At 37.9% G+C, this 17,522-nt stretch overlaps 1 protein-coding gene across 3 annotated transcripts in view; it reads right to left on the bottom strand.

Annotated features, from left to right (window-relative positions):
* The window catches only part of SLC4A10 (solute carrier family 4 member 10), a 229,346-nt gene that overhangs the window by 64,222 nt on the left and 147,602 nt on the right, over positions 1–17,522 (bottom strand). For all 3 annotated transcript variants that reach the window (XM_062199976.1, XM_062199985.1, XM_062199980.1), the window contains 5 exons: positions 12,582–12,728; positions 6,447–6,547; positions 2,585–2,759; positions 1,879–2,012; positions 561–806 (listed from right to left, as the gene is read on the bottom strand). In XM_062199976.1, coding sequence (XP_062055960.1) covers positions 561–806; positions 1,879–2,012; positions 2,585–2,759; positions 6,447–6,547; positions 12,582–12,728 — 803 coding nt within the window. The remainder of the gene's footprint in view (positions 1–560; positions 807–1,878; positions 2,013–2,584; positions 2,760–6,446; positions 6,548–12,581; positions 12,729–17,522) is intronic.

Genomic DNA, 17,522 nt, shown 5'->3' with positions numbered 1-17,522 from the left:
TAAAGGAATTCCAAGCTTTCTAAAACTAGAGAGGGCAATAAGTCAAATCTCATCTTTATTCCTGAATTATAATACCCCCAGTAAGAAATAACTGAATGTAATACCTTTATGTTTTTATCATACTGTCAAACATCAAGTCAATACTACTTAGACCCAAAGTGTTTCGTTTACTTTGCTGCTGTAAATTTGAAATCCTATGTTTTCAGTAGTATATTCTTTATAGTCAATTGAAATAATCTAAACAATGATAGATTTTCCAAAAGCAAAATCTATGTATATTAAAATTGCCTTGGCTAATTACCTACTTATTGTAGGGAAAATTTGGCATATAATGTAACTGTAAAGATATTCTTTGCAGTGATGTTTTAAAGAGAACTCAAGTATCAGATGAGTGGCTAATTAGAAGACTTTTAAAATTCTGCTTAATTCTGTAAGTCCAGAATTTAGGTCATGAGTCAGAGTAAGGCACATTTTGCACTCAGTAACTTCATATTCCCTGTAACAATAGCAATATTTGAGAAGAGAAAAGCCCCATAACCAACAGGAGAAATAGTACTTACGAATATTGAGTCAGCAGTTCCAAATCATTATGCATGTTGACTGGGTATGCTTCACTAAGTTCAAACAATTTCTCCAGGGCCTCATAAATGAAAATAATGCAAATAAGGGAGGCAAAAGCTTCTTCAGTAAACCGGGTGATATAGCAGACAAGAGAACTTGCATCAGTGGCTACAAGTATGATACACAGTGTTGCTGTCCACAGTCCAATACTAGCTCTTAAAGATAGGTATGACAGCCCATATTCCCTAGGAAGACAAAAAAGAAAGAACAGTGGAAAGAAGCAATTTAACAGTGTACCAGTATTATAAACAAATGGGGATAAGGCTAATTCAGGAAGTAGAGGTAAATAAACTTCACATCCCATTAATATTGAAACTCAAGATTTCTCTAAAGGAAACTAAGGGGACAAACCTAAAAGAGGTTTCTCAGTGCTTAGAATTGAATTTTGGCCAGCGCCGCGGCTCACTTGGCTAATCCTCCGCCTTGCGGCACCGGCACACAGGGTTCTAGTCCCGGTGGGGCACCGATCCTGTTCTGGTTGCCCCTCTTCCAGGCCAGCTCTCTGCTGTGGCCAGGGAGTGCAGTGGAGGATGGCCCAAGTCCTTGGGCTCTGCACCCCATGGGAGACCAGGATAAGCACCTGGCTCCTGCCATCGGATCAACGCGGTGCACCGGCCACAGCGCGCCTACCACGGAGGCCATTGGAGGGTGAACCAACGGCAAAAGGAAGACCTTTCTCTCTGTCTCTCTCTCACTGTCCACTCTGCCTGTCAAAAAATTTAAAAAAAAAAGAATTGAATTTTATATTTTATAAATATTATAAAACAATACACATACTCTTTGTTTCTTCTCTTCTATGGGGAGAAATAAAGGACAAAGTGAATCATATCAGCCACTCCACAAATCCTAGAAGTGATGCTGGGAGAAGCACAAATACAGTGAAGAATAAGAAAAGGGCCAGGTGGCACTGTGAAGTAGTAAGCTAAGCCTCCACCTATGGTGCCAGCATCCCATATGCCAGTTGACTCCCAGCTGTTCCACTTCCAATCTAGCTCTCTGCTGTGGCCTGGGAAAGCAGTGGAAGATGGCCTGAGTCTTTGGGTCCTTGTACCTGCTTGGGAGACCTGGAAGAAGCTCCTGGCTCCTGACTTTAGATTGACCCAGCTCCAGCTGTTGCAGCCATCTGGGGAGTCAATCTGCAGATGGAAGATCTTTCTGTCTCTCCTTCACTTTCTGTAACTCTGTCTCTCAAGTAAATAAATAAATATTTAAGAAAAGAAAAGAAAGGGGCCAGGGCCAAGAGTACATAATACTTACTTGCAAAATTTAAACAAAATCTTTTCAAACACCAAAACTGGTCCTGTACTTCCCAATATGGTAAGTGGCTGTCCGCCAAAGAGGGAATAGGCAATGCCGGTCATGGATGCTCCAAAGAGAGATTCGATTGCACTCTGTGTAGAGATATAAATGGTTTCATTGCCTAAGATGTACTGGCAGCCGTTCTAACAAGTGGGGAAAAATACAAAAATATGTGCTTTCCCTTTCACTATGAAAAACATAGCAATTACGGGCAGGACATAGGATAGAAGGATGAGAAAAGGGGCTGACAGTAGGCAGAAAATTAATGATAGTGACGGAGAGGTGTCCTCTCTACCTTCTTATCTCTCTTTTCTGTTGGCTTTCTAAAAGTTTAAATTGATTCAGGATTAGAAATAGGGTCCAGGTAAATGGAAAATGGATCTATTGAGAGGCATGAACCACAGCCTAAATTAGCCTACAATTAAAGGGCAAAGGGTAGAGAATTGGGTGAGAACTTTGTGTAAGACACAGAAGTAGTTCTTCTGAGATATTACCATCCCAAATTATCAATTCCACTAGCCACGCAGGAAATTCATAAAAAGATTATCTGCCAGATCATACATCAAATCTCTTCTCATTAAAGGAACCCACAATTAAATGCCTACTTATCTATGAATCTCAACAATGATTAAGTTTCAAAGTTCAGAGAAAACAAAATACATACTATACGACCTTCAGTTGCCTCTCCCAGCAGTCCTCCAAACGTGATGACAGGAGACATACATGCGCAGTAGAGAAATAGGAAAGATGCTAAGCACTGCAGGCTGAAAGCATCTCTGAAGTCACTCCAGAAGTATGGAGCTTTTCTTTTGATATCTAAAATAAGTCCCCCAAAAATCCTAAGACAGGGGGAAACACAATGGTGAAATCCAACATAAAAAACACACAAATAAAAATGCTGTTTGTTTTGTTTCCAGATCACAGTATGTTTTCTTTCTTTTTTTTTTTTTTTTTTTTTTTGACAGGCAGAGTGGACAGTGAGAGAGAGAGAGAGACAGAGAGAAAGGTCTTCCTTTGCCGTTGGTTCACCCTCCAATGGCCGCCACAGCCGGCGTGCTGCGGCTGGCGCACCACGCTGATCCAAAGCCAGGAGCCAGGTGCTTCTCCTGGTCTCCCATGGGGTGCAGGGCCCAAGGACTTGGGCCATCCTCCACTGCACTCCCAGGCCACAGCAGAGAGCTGGCCTGGAAGAGGGGCAACTGGGACAGAATCGGTGCCCCAACCGGGGCTAGAACCCGGTGTGCCGGCACCGCAAGGCGGAGGATTAGCCTGGTGAGCCATGGCGCCGACTCATATCACAGTATGTTTTCCATCAGCAGAGGTAAGACCACAGTAACCTCCTACATTGTATTGTCATGGTCTATAGGGATGGTTTTGTATTACTCTTACCTCAATTCCTAACTAAATATTGGATCAACAACTTAAAAATTCCAGGTTCGCTCAAACAAGATCAAGGCTGTTCACCAATCAAAATTAGAATAATGAGATTCAAGGATTACTTTAATCTCTGTGCCAATTCCATATCAACCTACTCCTCCTGTGCTCAAGCCTAGTATCGTTAATCACTGGCAGTTTTTTCTAATTGTTTGCATTCCATCTACATGAGCTCATGGATAACAGCACTACTCAGTAAAGACAGATAGGTTCCAAAGTTATTTTCATATTTAGGAAAGTAGGAGGCAACTTTATAATAATAATTGAACTAAACACATGTAATTTGGATTTACTGTTGTCTAGGCATAGCCCAACATCTATCTTCACAATACAAGTGTGATCTTTCTTGGTATAAATTCACTTATTCAGGCTGGCGCCGTGGCTTAACAGGCTAATCCTCCACCTTGCGGCGCCAGCACACCGGGTTCTAGTCCCGGTTGGGGCGCCGGACTCTATCCCGGTTGCCCCTCTTCCAGGCCAGTTCTCTGCTATGGCCCGGGAAGGCAGTGGAGGATGGCCCAAGTGCTTGGGCCCTGCACCCGCAAGGGAGACCAGGAGGAGCATCTGGCTCCTGGCTTGCGATCAGCGAGATGCGCCGTCCGCAGTGGCCATTGGAGGGTGAACCAATGGCAAAAAGGAAGACCTTTCTCTCTGTCTCTCCCTCTCACTATCCACTCTGCCTATCAAAAAATAAAAAATAAAAAAAAAAATTCACTTATTCAAAATATATCCAAAACCACATTGAAACATTTAAAAGAGAATTTTAGTTAGGGGAGTAATAAATTGTGAAATGATGCTTAAAATCTGAGGACTAAATTATTTTTACCTATTAGTAATGAGAGAATGATTAAAGAAGCATTCTTGGGGCCGGCGCTGTGGCATAGTGGATAAAGCCACCGCCTACAGTGACAGCATCCCATATGGGCGCCGGTTCAAGTCTCGACTGCTCCACTTCCAATCCAGCTCTCTGCTATGGCCTGGGAAAGTAGTAGAAGATGGTCCAAGTCCTTGGGCCCCTGCACCCACGTGGGAGACCCAAAAGAAGTTCCTGGCTCCTGACTTCAGATCGGCGCAGCTCTGACCTTTGCAACCAATTGGGGAATGAACCAGCAGATGGAAGACCCCCCTCTCTCTTTGCCTCTCCTTCTCTGTGTAACTCTTTCAAATAAATAAATAAATCTTTTTTAAAAAAAGAAGCATTCTCATTGTTTGTACATTGAGTAGCAACATGTGGCAATCTTTGAATTCCCTCCAAAATGATTGTTCTCTTGAGAAATAAATTCTGGTTGGCCTTGTAAAATGTGTATATTCAGTGCAGCTGAAAATGCTGACTGCTACTTCAATTTTCCTTATGCAATGTAGATATAATAGCTGCATAACAGTAATTCCCTTACTATTACAGAGTTTTAGAATCACTGGATTTTCCTGGTGATTGCTTCCATCAGAGAGATATGGAGCAGGAGAGGATTGAGAAGAATGAAATTCCAATTGAGAAACAAAGATACAGGCCTTTGAAACTCAGAAGAGCTTGCAGATAACCTGTGAAATTTATACACAAAAAGATCACTGTAGGTTCTCTACCTATGTACAGTAAAACAATTGTAATGTGTATAATTGTAATTTTGAGGGTCACTTCTCAATAATTTGTTAATTTGTCACAGTCACAATTCAAAACAGATTAACTCTACTAGTATATTTATGCATTGATTTATGATTTATATCCCACATAATATGCAAAATAATTTGAAGTGGTTATGAACTATTAATTAGTATTTAATATTTATAGTCTTGATATACATTTAGATTAGACCATTGCTTTCTAAATAATTATTTATTAGAGCATACATTAGTCTAAATAGCTGTTATATGACTGTGTAAGAAATGTGCTTTTAGCAGTAAAAATCTAAATCTGGAAGTGGGAGTTCATTACAGAGAACAGTGCAAGAGTAGCCCAGATGTACATCAGGAACTCAGGAGAGAAGATGAGTAATGGATACTTCAAGTCGTGTCAGCAACAGAATCTGTGGAAGAACTCTGGAGAAGCGAAGATACCGGATATTGGTGACCTGGGAGGATTTAGGCAGCAGTAAGGAAAAGTGAACTTTGAAAAAATCTAAGCTATGTGGCATGTTACACCCGAGAGAGAGAGAGAGAGAGAGAGAGAGAGAGACCACCAAAAATAAAAAGACAGCATTTAAAGGTATGAAAGCAAACAGAATGAGTAACGAAGCTTCCAGTAAAGGGAAAAGGAAAATATTATTTGAACCACCTCAAATTTTATATAAAGACTGAGGAAGATGCTAAAGGACGCTTCCTCAGAGACAAAGCATAGTTAAAGGGAAAGAACACAGGAGAATTAAAAAGCACAAGGTTGTCAGCAACTGGAAAGTCAGCAAAGAGGACACATTGCAAGCAGTACAGGAAGTAGCCTTGGTGGGAGGGGAGCATCTGTCCTGCAAAGGCTTTGCAACTGCTTTCAATTATAGGAGGCTGTACACAAACACTCTCTGAAGAGAGATCCACCCAAGGGTTTCTTGATTTTCTGCTCACACATTGCTTGGAGAGAGACAAGCTGTCAAGAAACCATAAAGAACCATTTTAAGAAATAAATTGAAGCTTTCATCTCTTCAAAGATGTGTGATTAGAAAAATAAATCATATAGCTCTTTCAAACCACAGACACAAAAATAAAAAAATTCCAATATATACATCCTACTTGCATTTAATGAGTTAGGGTCTACCAGAGTGAACTCTTGATATTTATTTTTATTTCAATCTTGAACTTGAAGCTTTCAATGGGCTCCTTTGGAAGAATCAATTGACAGTTTACTTATTCTAAGAATCTGTGAAAGCATTTTATGCACATCAAAATAAGATACTAGGTAAGATAAAATGGAATGGTGTATTCACTGTTCTGATTTAACAGTAATGACAAACATTAGTTATAGCAGATAAATTAAATTGTATTTCACTCCCAAAAAGTAAGTATTACATGCATAAAATAAATTTGATTTCAAAATAGCAATTCCCCTGACAGACAAGAATTTTATGTCAGTTGATACTTAAAATCCCATATAATTGATTTTCACTCACCTTCCTGTTCGCTGAAGTTCAGGTCCACTATGTCCTCCGTGGGGTTCAGCTTCCCCATGAGCTGCTGTTCCATTTGGTACAGCAGGAATTTTCCTCTTCTCCTGCAGGAAGTGTTTGAGTGTGTATATGTTTTGTTTTGCTTTGCTTTGTTCTAATTTCAGGCACTAATTGTAAATAACATTTTTTTCCTTGAAGCAATATGCAGAAGGCTAAGAACCCAGGCTCTGTTACTTACTTGCTGGTTGCCTCCTCAAGCTTTAGTTTCTTCCTCTGTTTACTGGGTGTAACAACAGAACCTATCTTATGGTGTAGCTGAGAAAACTGAATGAAGTAAAGGACATTTATTTATTCTTTCAACTCATATTTATTAAGTTCCTTGTGTGTGTCATTCAGTGTTATAGATGTTAGAGTTGCAAAGGTGAGGAAGAAAAAGTATTCTGTTATTAGAGAGAAACAAATAAATTTAAGATTTGAGGTTGAGATTAAGTAGTCTTGAAGAAAAATGAAGTTAGGGAAGGAGAGAGAGAGAGAAAACCCAGGGTGAGAGTAGGAGAGTAGCTTGGAGTGAGGAAATGTTAGGTGTGGCATAGTTGATTCATTAAGCATTAACTATCATAATTATTTTTGAAGTCTATACCCCTCTGGGATTCAAATAATAACTTCCATCCAAGGAACTCAAAGACACTAGCTAAAGAAAGCATTTCGTTGAATTATGACCAATTATCAACCATTTATGTAGTGTTCTTCTATCATAGGTCTTTTCCAACTACCTTTGTCAGTGAGAATTTTTAAATATCAGGAAGTTCTAACTAAAATCCTGTCTATAATGATCTTTAAGCACAGAAATAAGTTCAATAAAACAATTTTGGGAGTAAGTAGTTAGCCTAATGGTTGGGATACCAACATCCCATATCAGATTGCCTGGGTTCAAGTTTTGGCTATGTTTTCTGCTAATGTACACCCTGGGAAGTTGCAGGTAATCACTGGAATAACTGGGTTCCTGCCACATACATGGGCCACCTGGATGGAGTGCCTAGGTTGTAGATCTGGTCTGGCCTAGTCCTGGCTAATGTGGGTATTTGGGGAGTGAATCAGAAGATCGGAATTCTCTCTCCTCTTTCTTTCTCTTTCTCTCTCTCCATCTCTCTCAAATAAACAACTAGCAAAACATTTCAGTACGGCAATTGAGATTTTTACTCGATTGTCATTCCAAAGTACAATCGGTTTCAATGTGAAGAAGAAAAGTGACTCATGAACTGATCTTACATAAAATGGGATGTTTACACATAATGATAAAGATCTAAAACATGGTAAATATAGATTTTGAAATGGGGAATTCTCTTTTTAATATTTTACAATCTTCCCAGACATATGGATAGATACAATGAAACTGAACCTCAAAAATTAAAGATATCTGTTAACTGATGAAAGAACTACCTTTCCAATTATATAGGATACATTAGAGAAAGACTTAGAAGTCCTCCATATCTCCTTCCCAATCACCTAGAGACATATTCTATTGCTTCCACACAACTCAGAAATCAAATGATATTACTTGGCCTTCCAGGAGCAAAGAAAAAGTGCACTTGTGTATGATCAATATCAATGAACACTGTGAAAAAATATAAGAAATATTTTCCCAAAACATTGATATTTTAGGTATTTTTAAAGTGTTATACCCTGGGAATATACTAGTAGACAAATCAGACCTATGGAGCTTACATTCCAAGGGGGGAAGGCAAACAATGAAAAATTAAACAAAGAACTGAATTAATTCAAAAGCATGCTAGAAAGAGTAAGAGCTATGGAAAAAGACAAGTTTAGAGCAAACTAAAGGGGAATGGGAGGTGGTGGGGAGGTGAGAGAGTGGTCAGGCAGGCTCACTGAGAAAGTATCATGTGAGAAAAACTTCAGGGAGGTAAGGAAATTAGGATAATAATGTGGGGATATCAAGGAAGAAAGAGAAGCACACCATATAGTAATAAGGCAGTAAAATGGTGGGAGGGCTTGAAGAACACAGAGCAATGAGATCAGTACAGTTGGAGAAGAGAGAGGAAGAAGGTGATAGAAGGTGACTTATCAGATGTGCAGAGAGGCCTGACTGTGTAGATTTATTAGGCAAAGGAAATGCTTAGCTTTCATTCTCAATCAAGTAGGGGAAATTTTTCAGAGTTTTGAAGTGAGAGGTGGTATAATCTAATTTGGATTCCTCATGAGAACAGATTCTAGTGGCTAAAAGCAGAAACAAGACAACTAGTGAGGAGGTAGTTTCAGTAATCCTAGAGAAAGACAGTGGTGGTGGTAGTAGTGAGAAATGGCATAATTCTGAATAAATGTTGAAGGCAAAACCTACAGAATTCTTTGGCAGAATGGAAGTCAGGTATCAGAGAAAAGAAAAGAAGTTTAGAGCTGATCAACTATAAGTACATGGTTAGCAGTTGGTCAAGATTGAGTGATGCAGATGGAGAAGATCAGAGTTTCTTGTCATATTTCAAGAAACATTATATTGTTTTTAAATATTATAAATGCAAGGAATTATGTGGGTACAGAAGTGAGAAGATCTACAGATCAGTTCAAATTGTCTACATGTTGAGCTTCAGATGTTTATAAGACAATCAAGTGGAGACATTAGATAGGCAGTTGAATAGATGACTCTCAAGTTTAAGGTGGTAAACATATTTGGAAGCAGATTTGAAGCTATACAATTTGATGACTTTACTAAAAGAGTGTGCATAGATAGAGTAGAAAAGATGACTGAGGACTGAGCCTTGCATCACTTCATCATAAATCAGAGAGAAAAGAAGGAAACAGCATGAGAAACAGGCCTGACCAGTAAAGTAGAACCAAGAGGGTCTGGAATGTTGGGAGCTCAGCAACTAAAGTACACCAAGGAAAAGCCAGTTGTCAACTCTGTCAAATACTGTTCACTGGTAAGTTCAACAAAAGGCAGACTGAGAATTGACCATGATATTTGATATTGTGGTCACTGGTGAACTTTCTGTACTTTTCTAATGACATGATGGGGCAAGCCTTATTGATATATGGGTTAAGAGAGAGTTGGAGAGAGGTACTGGTGAGTGGTATTGAGAACATTTCTGTGGAATTATGCTGCAAAGAGGAATGAAGGAGAAGTGGGTGAGTAGCTGGCAAGGCAATCATTATCAAGAAACAACTTTTTTTTTTAAAAAATTAATGTATTTGAAATGGAGAGAGAGACAGAAACAGAGACAGAGAGATCTTCCATCTGCTGGTTCTCCTCATCTCCCCTCAAAATGCCTGTAATGATGAGGCTGGGCGAAGCGAAAGCCAGGAGCCTGGAATTCAGTTTGGGTCTCCTGAGTGGCTAGCAGGGACTCAAGTTCATGAGGTCTCACCAGCTGCCCTCCAGGGTGCACAATGGCAGGAAGCTACCATCAGTAGTGGAGCCAGGACTCAAATCTGAGCACTTCAATATGGGATGTGGACATCCCAAACATCGCCTTAACAGCCAGGTGAATTCTTTTGTTTTACATCAGTGAACTAACAGTATGTTCTTTGCCAATAAAAATTATATAATGCAGAACAAAATAATTATATAGAGGGAAATGAGAAATGGTAATGTCCTTGAATAGATGAGAAAAGTATGGGGTCTAGTGCCTAAGTAGAAGGCTGGCTTTGGATAATTCCTAAGTAATAATATATGGGAAGGCAGAATATGTGGGTGTAGATCCTATCAAGTGAATAGGTATGAGATTGGGAGTCTAGGAAGTTCTTTATGAATTCTTTCAAGTTTCTCAAGGAATTAAAAAGCAAGTCAATATGTTAAAAATGGTCAGAAAGAATTCTGAAGGTTTGCAGAGAAAAGACAAATGTGAAATCATCATCTAAAGAGAATGATAGCTTTTGGGAAGTATAGTTAGATGAACTTGCAATAGTAAAGGAACCACTTGAAGTATTTGGCCATGAATTTGTTTAAAACAGTCAGCATAGTTACATTTTCTTTCAGCTTCAGCTACATCAATGTAAGTCAGGGTAAAGAGTTGTATTCTCACAGGTTGTGGTTTGGATAAACAAGGGAATGGCATGAGAGAAAAACAAAGAAGCTGAGAACACATACAAGGTAGTTGTAATGAATGACAGCAAATTATAGTGCATATGTTCAGGATTACCCCTTGAAGTGACAGCTTACTCTTCTCTTAATCGAAACAAAAAGTTTAAAATTCTGTGACTTTTAACATTTTCAAAAGAATAAAAACCATGGAAATTGCACAAGGGGGAAATTATTATTTGAATAAGTATGTGATCAGTGTGTGTAACATATATTTTAATTTACTCTACTATATCTATTAAGAGAAAAATATAGCTTCATATGATCTATTATTTTATTATAATGTTTTAAATATACTAATGTTGTAAAGAAATAGTTCTATCTCTAATTGAAGCTCATTACATAAGATATCCATTAACCAAACATGTCTACTTAAATTGAAGTTAATTAAAATTAAAAATTCAGTTCTTCAGTGACATTAATTGCATTTCTAGTTCGCAGTATTAGCCTGATTATTAAATAGCATAGATATAGAACATTTTCATCATTACAGAAAGTTGTAGTAGACAGTGGTGATATAAATCAGTATAAACAGATTAAAGCATTTGTTCAAACTCAAATAAATAATGGAAGAACTCAAATGCCTTGAGTTTTAAATTCAATGTGCTTTTTATTTCTGCCTCTCAATACTCAGAATAAAAATTCTGATTCTAGGAAATCTCATAAAATAATGTAAAATAGAAACCTTTCATCCTTCAACTTGCCTCAAAAACACTATTCCTCAAAATGAAAGTGCTTTAAAAAATGTTTGACTTCACCTTTAACATTTGAAGGATAAATTGGTAATAGAGTGACTTTTAAAGTCTCACTCTCAATACATTAATATTTTCAATGATTTTTTCCAAATAACATCAATTAAAGAATTTCTTATTACTTCAAGAAGCATTATATTACCTTTTGCAATATTATTAGCATAAAGATATACATAAGTATAAAAATTAGACAATCTACAGTCCTTAAAATTACTGCTTAAGCAATTTTATTCATTTTAGTAGGAAATCAACTGAAACTGTGTGGTTGCAGTTATAGAAAAAAAGATGAGATAAAGTAAAATTATCTAACAATTATGAAATAATTTCAGGATGAAAATAGAAAAGCAAGATGTTTGTATATTTTCTTTAAATTGACCATGGCATTGAAACAACCTTTTAAGCATTCATGGTTGAGTAGTACACCTGCTAATTTGCCCACCTCTGACTAACCAAAAAAACTTCTCAGTCCAGGGCTGAGTCAATGAGGCAATCTGTCACTGTAGGTAGAACAGCAGAGTCAAACCAGATTGGATTCCACAAGGGCAGGGCCATAGGCAAGGGTGAATAAATGACAGTTGAGATGGTTGTGGGAGGCAGATTAAGCAGAAACAGTGGTGACAATACAAGGAATAGACTTGATATTTGGTCACTGCTCTGAACAGTCACACATGTGGTAAGAAAATGACCCCAAACATTCTTTATTTCAATCTTTCATGATTTTGTGATGGGTAGGATACACGTTTAATTTTAATTAAAATTATAAAATTTTAATTAAATTTAATCTTAATTAAAATTGGGAAAATTTTGCAATTTTATATCATACATCCACTCAAAATTTATATAAGATTTATAATTTTTAAAAGCTCTTCCCAAATTTTACTCTGATTAGCAGTATTAGAATTTTCTACATAACATGAGTATGCACGGCTTTGAATTTTCCCAATACTTGCCAATTTTAAAGTGATGGGCCAGTGATGGGATTTTTCTCAGGCCATATTTTATATGTTAAAATTTTAATTTTTCTCTGGTGTAGTATCTTTCAACTTGGATCTAAAATCCTTTAGCTTACATGGAACTGCTAAATTTAATGGTTTATCATAAAAATGCCAAATTTTTCTGTGAGACATATTGGGTTGTAGCAGAATCGAGGAAAATTTTTAACTTCATGCTCTGCTTTCTTAGAGGTTATAATTTAAATCACTTGAATATTTTGATGGATTGTACTATGTTATGACTTGCATTTAAATAATAACAACATACTGGGATTTTAAAAAATATTTTTTCAAATATACATACCTGGGAAGGAACATTTTTGGGCGGCTCTATTCTAATGCTTGGGTCCCATTCTCCAGGAGGGAGAACAGTAACCTGATCCAGAAATTCGTCAATTCCTGATACCAAGTCATTACGATCTTTAGCTTTGTAAGCAACATCATGAAATACCTATAAAAGGAAAATAAATGCCATTTAGAGTTAAAATCAATTAAAACATAATTTTTTGCAAATGACCGGGTTTCATTGTTTCTTACTGCTGTATTGTATTATATGGAGTACATGTCCCATAATTTCATTATCCAGTCTACTGTTGATGGGCATTTGGGTTGGTTCCAGGTCTTAGCGATTGTGAATTGAGCTGCAATAAACATTAATGTGCAGATGGCTTTTTTATTTGCCAAATTAATTTCCTTTGGGTAAATTCCAAGGAGTGGGATGGCTGGGTTGTATGGTAGGGTTATGTTCAGGTTTCTGAGGAATCTCCAGACTGACTTCCATAGTGGCTTAACCAGTTTGCATTCCCACCACCCACCAACAGTGGGTTAGTGTCCCTTTTTCCCCACATCCTCTCCAGCATCTATTGTTGGTAGATTTCTACAGTATTTTTACACTTTGTGTTTCTGTGTGGGTGCAAACTGATGAAATCTTTACTAATTATATACAGAATCTATCTTCTGTATATAAAGATAATTGGAAATGAAAAAAAAAACCTGGTGTTAATTGGAAATGGCATAGAAAATTAATTTTTTTAGGCCGGCGCCGCGGCTCACTAAGCTAATCCTCCGCCTTGCGGCGCCGGCACACCGGGTTCTAGTCCCGGTCGGGGCACCGGTCCTGTCCCGGTTGCCCCTCTTCCAGGCCAGCTCTCTGCTGTGGCCAGGGAGTGCAGTGGAGGATGGCCCAAGTCCTTGGGCCCTGCACCCCATGGGAGACCAGGAGGAGCACCTGGCTCCTGCCATTGGATCGGCGCGGTGCGCTGGCCGCAGCGCGCTACCGTGGCGGCGATTGGAGGGTGAACCAACGGCAAAAGGAAGACCTTTCTCTCTCTCTCTCACTGTCCACTCTGCCTGTCAAAAAAAAAAATTAATTTTTAAAAAAAAATATTATGTAGGATCTCTGTCTTTAATGTGCTGTACACTGTTATTTAATGCTATAACTAGTACTCCAACAGTATTTTTTCACTTTGTGTTGCTATATGGGGGCAAACTGTTGAAATCTTTACCTAATATATACTAAACTGATCTTCTGTATATAAAGAGAATTGAAAATGAATCTTGATGTGAATGCAAGGGGAGAGGGAGCGGGAAAGGGGAGGGTTGCAGGTGAGAGGGAAGTTATGGAGGGGGGGAAGCCATTGTAATCCATAAGCTGTACTTTGGAAATTTATATTCATTAAATAAAAGTTTAATAAATGAAAAAAAACTTATAATTTTTTTATTTCCCAGTTTTCTCAATCTGATTACAACAATTTAAAAAATAGGCAGCTCTGACTCTAAAATTTGTAATGTAAAAAAATAAATAAATAAATAAATAAAATTATGTCTTTTGCAACAAAATGGATGCAATTGGAGATCATTATGGTTAATTAAACAAGTCAAACCCCCCAAAAAATCACATTTGTGATATCATATCATGATTTGTGGTAGCTAATGTATATGGCACAAAAAAAGTGAATGTGTAAGAGTGAAATTGACATTTTGATTTGATTATTGTTTATAGTCCTTGGCTATATTCCTGTAGAACAGTGGTCATTCTACTTTTTACTTATTGAATACTATATGTAGTGGAGTATTAAACATATGTTTATAAAGTAAATTGAAAAGATGTCATCATGAAAATTTAAAGAAAGGAAGGAGGAGGGAGAGAGGAAGGGAAGTATTGCTATGTGCTTAAAATTTTATCTTTGGGCCGGCACCCCAGCTCACTAGGCTAATCCTCCGCCTGCAGCGCCGGCACACCGGGTTCTAGTCCCGGTTGGGGCACCGGATTCTGTCCCGGTTGCTCCTCTTCCTGTCTAGCTTTCTGCTGTGGCCCGGGAAGGCAGTGGAGGATGGCCCACGTCGTTGGGCCCTGCACCTGCATGGGAGACCAGGAGAATCACCTGGCTCCTGGCTTCGGATCAGCACAGTGCGCCGGCTGTAGCAGCCATTGGGGGGTGAACCAATGGAAGGAAGACCTTTCTCTCTGTCTCTCTCTCTCACTGTCTAACTCTGCCTGTCAAAAAAAAAAAAAATTGTATCTTTAACATACATGAAATCTGTTCTCTTTATGTTAATAAAATATATTTAAATATAAGAGTTTATTTCATTAATTCACACAGATATCTATTTTTCTTATCATTGCAGAATGAACACTGAAATTTCTGGAGGCAAGGAGTGAAGAAGAGGAAAGGAAGCATATTAAATTAGAATTAATGATTTAAGTTGGGCAAAGGTTATCAGTAGGTGAGTAGTTGAGAATTTCTGGAGGAAGTCCTTGCTTTAAAACAGAGATCTAAATTTGTAGCATGATTAGAAATGCATATAATATTTATACTGTGCCATACATAAACTAATTTAAAGCTCAATTTTGTTTCTAAGTTTGAAAAAAATAATTTTATGTTAGTGTCATATTGGATATTCCAGATATATTTTATATATACAGAAAAAATAATGTGTTTTTTTTATTTTCTGCCTATACACACACACTCATGTGCACACACCCACATGCACACTCCCATACTCTATTGTGCTAGTCAGTTAAGTTGTTCACCATTATTCCTGATCTTCTTCTATACATATGAGAGGATTATACTGCTTTGCCTTCTTTAAAATGTGGATTTGCTGTGTTCTGTTTCAGTGTTCACATGTCACTTCTGAATGGAAATGATGAGTACTAGTGTGTGATTTTTCACACTTACCTGTTGTCTGGCTTAGTGACAGGAAATTTAGGTCTAGATAAACTTTCACAAGTCTGTCTGCCTGAGTGACTATAAATAGCAGAGCCCCTCTGCTAGCCGGTCAGGGTCATCCAACATGACAGAAATGGACTTTTTCATGTTAAGCCTCCAAGATCTTTGTTGGTTGTTCCTGCAATATAGCCTAATCTCTCCTGATTGAAGTACAGAGCAATGATATAATAAGTGGGGAAAACCAAAATAAGGATAAATAAGAAAAGTTAATTTATATGAAACATCATTTAAATATTGATGATAATTTTCATGGTTCACATAAGATGAAATGGAACAAATATTTGAGGTTAGGGACTCATATTATTCACTATGCTGGCCTATTTTACAGTGACAGGACATCTCGAAATTTCCAGGAAAATTCTGCTTTCAAATGTTCTATCATTTTTAAAAGACTTGTTTATTTCTTTATTTGAGAGGCAGAATGACCGAGAGAAGGGAAGACAGAGAAATCTTCCATTTACCGGTTTACTCCCCAAATGGCCCCAGCAGCCAGGGCTGGTCAACGCTGAAACCAGGAAATCCATCCAGGTTTCCCACATGGGTGGCAGAGGCCCAGACACTTGAGACATCCTCTGCTGCCTTTCCAGGCACATTAGCAGGGAGAATGATGGGTAGCAGAGCAGCCAAGATTCAAACTGGCACTCACATTTGGGATGCCCACATTGCAAGCAGTGGCCTAATCCACTGCTCTACAACACTGGCCCCTCTCAATTTAACATGCTGCCAGTGTGATAACAATCATTTAAAAGACTTTTTCTTGATTTTCCAATTAGAAACACTACATCAAATATCACACTAGCATGATAAATATAGTTACATTACAATATCAAAAATATACTAATAGCTTAGCTGTATTTTTAGAAGTAGATTTTTAAAATATTAACATGACAAGCCATTTATTCTATTACTAATTTCCTCTTCTAAAGTCTCTAAGTGGCCTTGAAATCTGATCTGAGTACTTAAGAATTGCAAATGTTCTGAGACTAGGATTTTGGTGTAATAAGTCCCAGCATTTGCACTCTCCCAGTAGACCCTGGGGAAGGGCTCATGTACAACAGACAGTCCTGGAGCCACAGCTATTGGTGTCAAAATCCCCAGTATCACTCAGGCTTGCCAGTAGGACAAAGAGACAGCCCCCCTTTATCCCTTAGCACCAAAAATGAGGCCCTGGCTATCACAATCCATAGTGTAACTGTGAAGTCTCTGGGGATTGAAGATATACACCCTAAAAAGCCCACATTAACCTCAGTCACACTTATATTCCCTATGAACTGCTGCAGACTAGAGCACTGTGTTACTTGGACAAGCTGATACTGATTAAAGCAAAGAACTCACTCAGAGGTTATGCTTCTTTGCTTACCTAGAACCAAAGCCAAAGCAACAAACCAAGTGATACCTGCATTCCCGGTAAACAATATGCTCTTTTCTAATAAAACCTACTTCATAAAGAAGAGGGACCATTAGACTAGTCGCATGGATGTTGATGTAGAGAAATAGGAAAGACAAAGAAGCAAGGTATAAGGATGTCTCCAAAAGAACATAATGGTTCTTCAGAATTAGATCATGATCTGAAGGAAATCTATGACATGCCAGAAATAGATTTCAAAATAATGAATGTAAGGAAACTCAATGCAATGCAAGAGAATACAGATAGATAGCTTAAAGAAACAAGGAAATCAATAGCTGACATGAATGAAAAATTCACTAAGAAGATAGAAATTATTAAGTGAACCAAACAGAAATTTTGGAGATGAAAACTTCAATGAATGCAATAAAAAACACAATTGAGAGCTTCAACAGAAGAATAGACCAAGTGGAGGAAAGAATTTCTGATCTGGAGGACATTTGAAATAACCAATCAGGCAAAAATGAAAAGAATGAATAAAGCCTGTGTGAAATATGGGGTACAACTAAGCAACAAATAATTTCTTTTATACAGATTTCTGAAGGAGATGAGAAGGAAAAGGGTGTTAAAATAAGAGATGAAAACTTCGCAAGTCTTAAGATACTTG

This window comes from Lepus europaeus, chromosome 1 (genome assembly GCF_033115175.1).
Source record: "Lepus europaeus isolate LE1 chromosome 1, mLepTim1.pri, whole genome shotgun sequence".
NCBI classification, from domain to species: domain Eukaryota; kingdom Metazoa; phylum Chordata; class Mammalia; order Lagomorpha; family Leporidae; genus Lepus; species Lepus europaeus.
The sequence above is the reverse complement of the archived record's forward strand: the minus strand, read 5'-3'. Positions and strand labels throughout refer to the sequence as shown.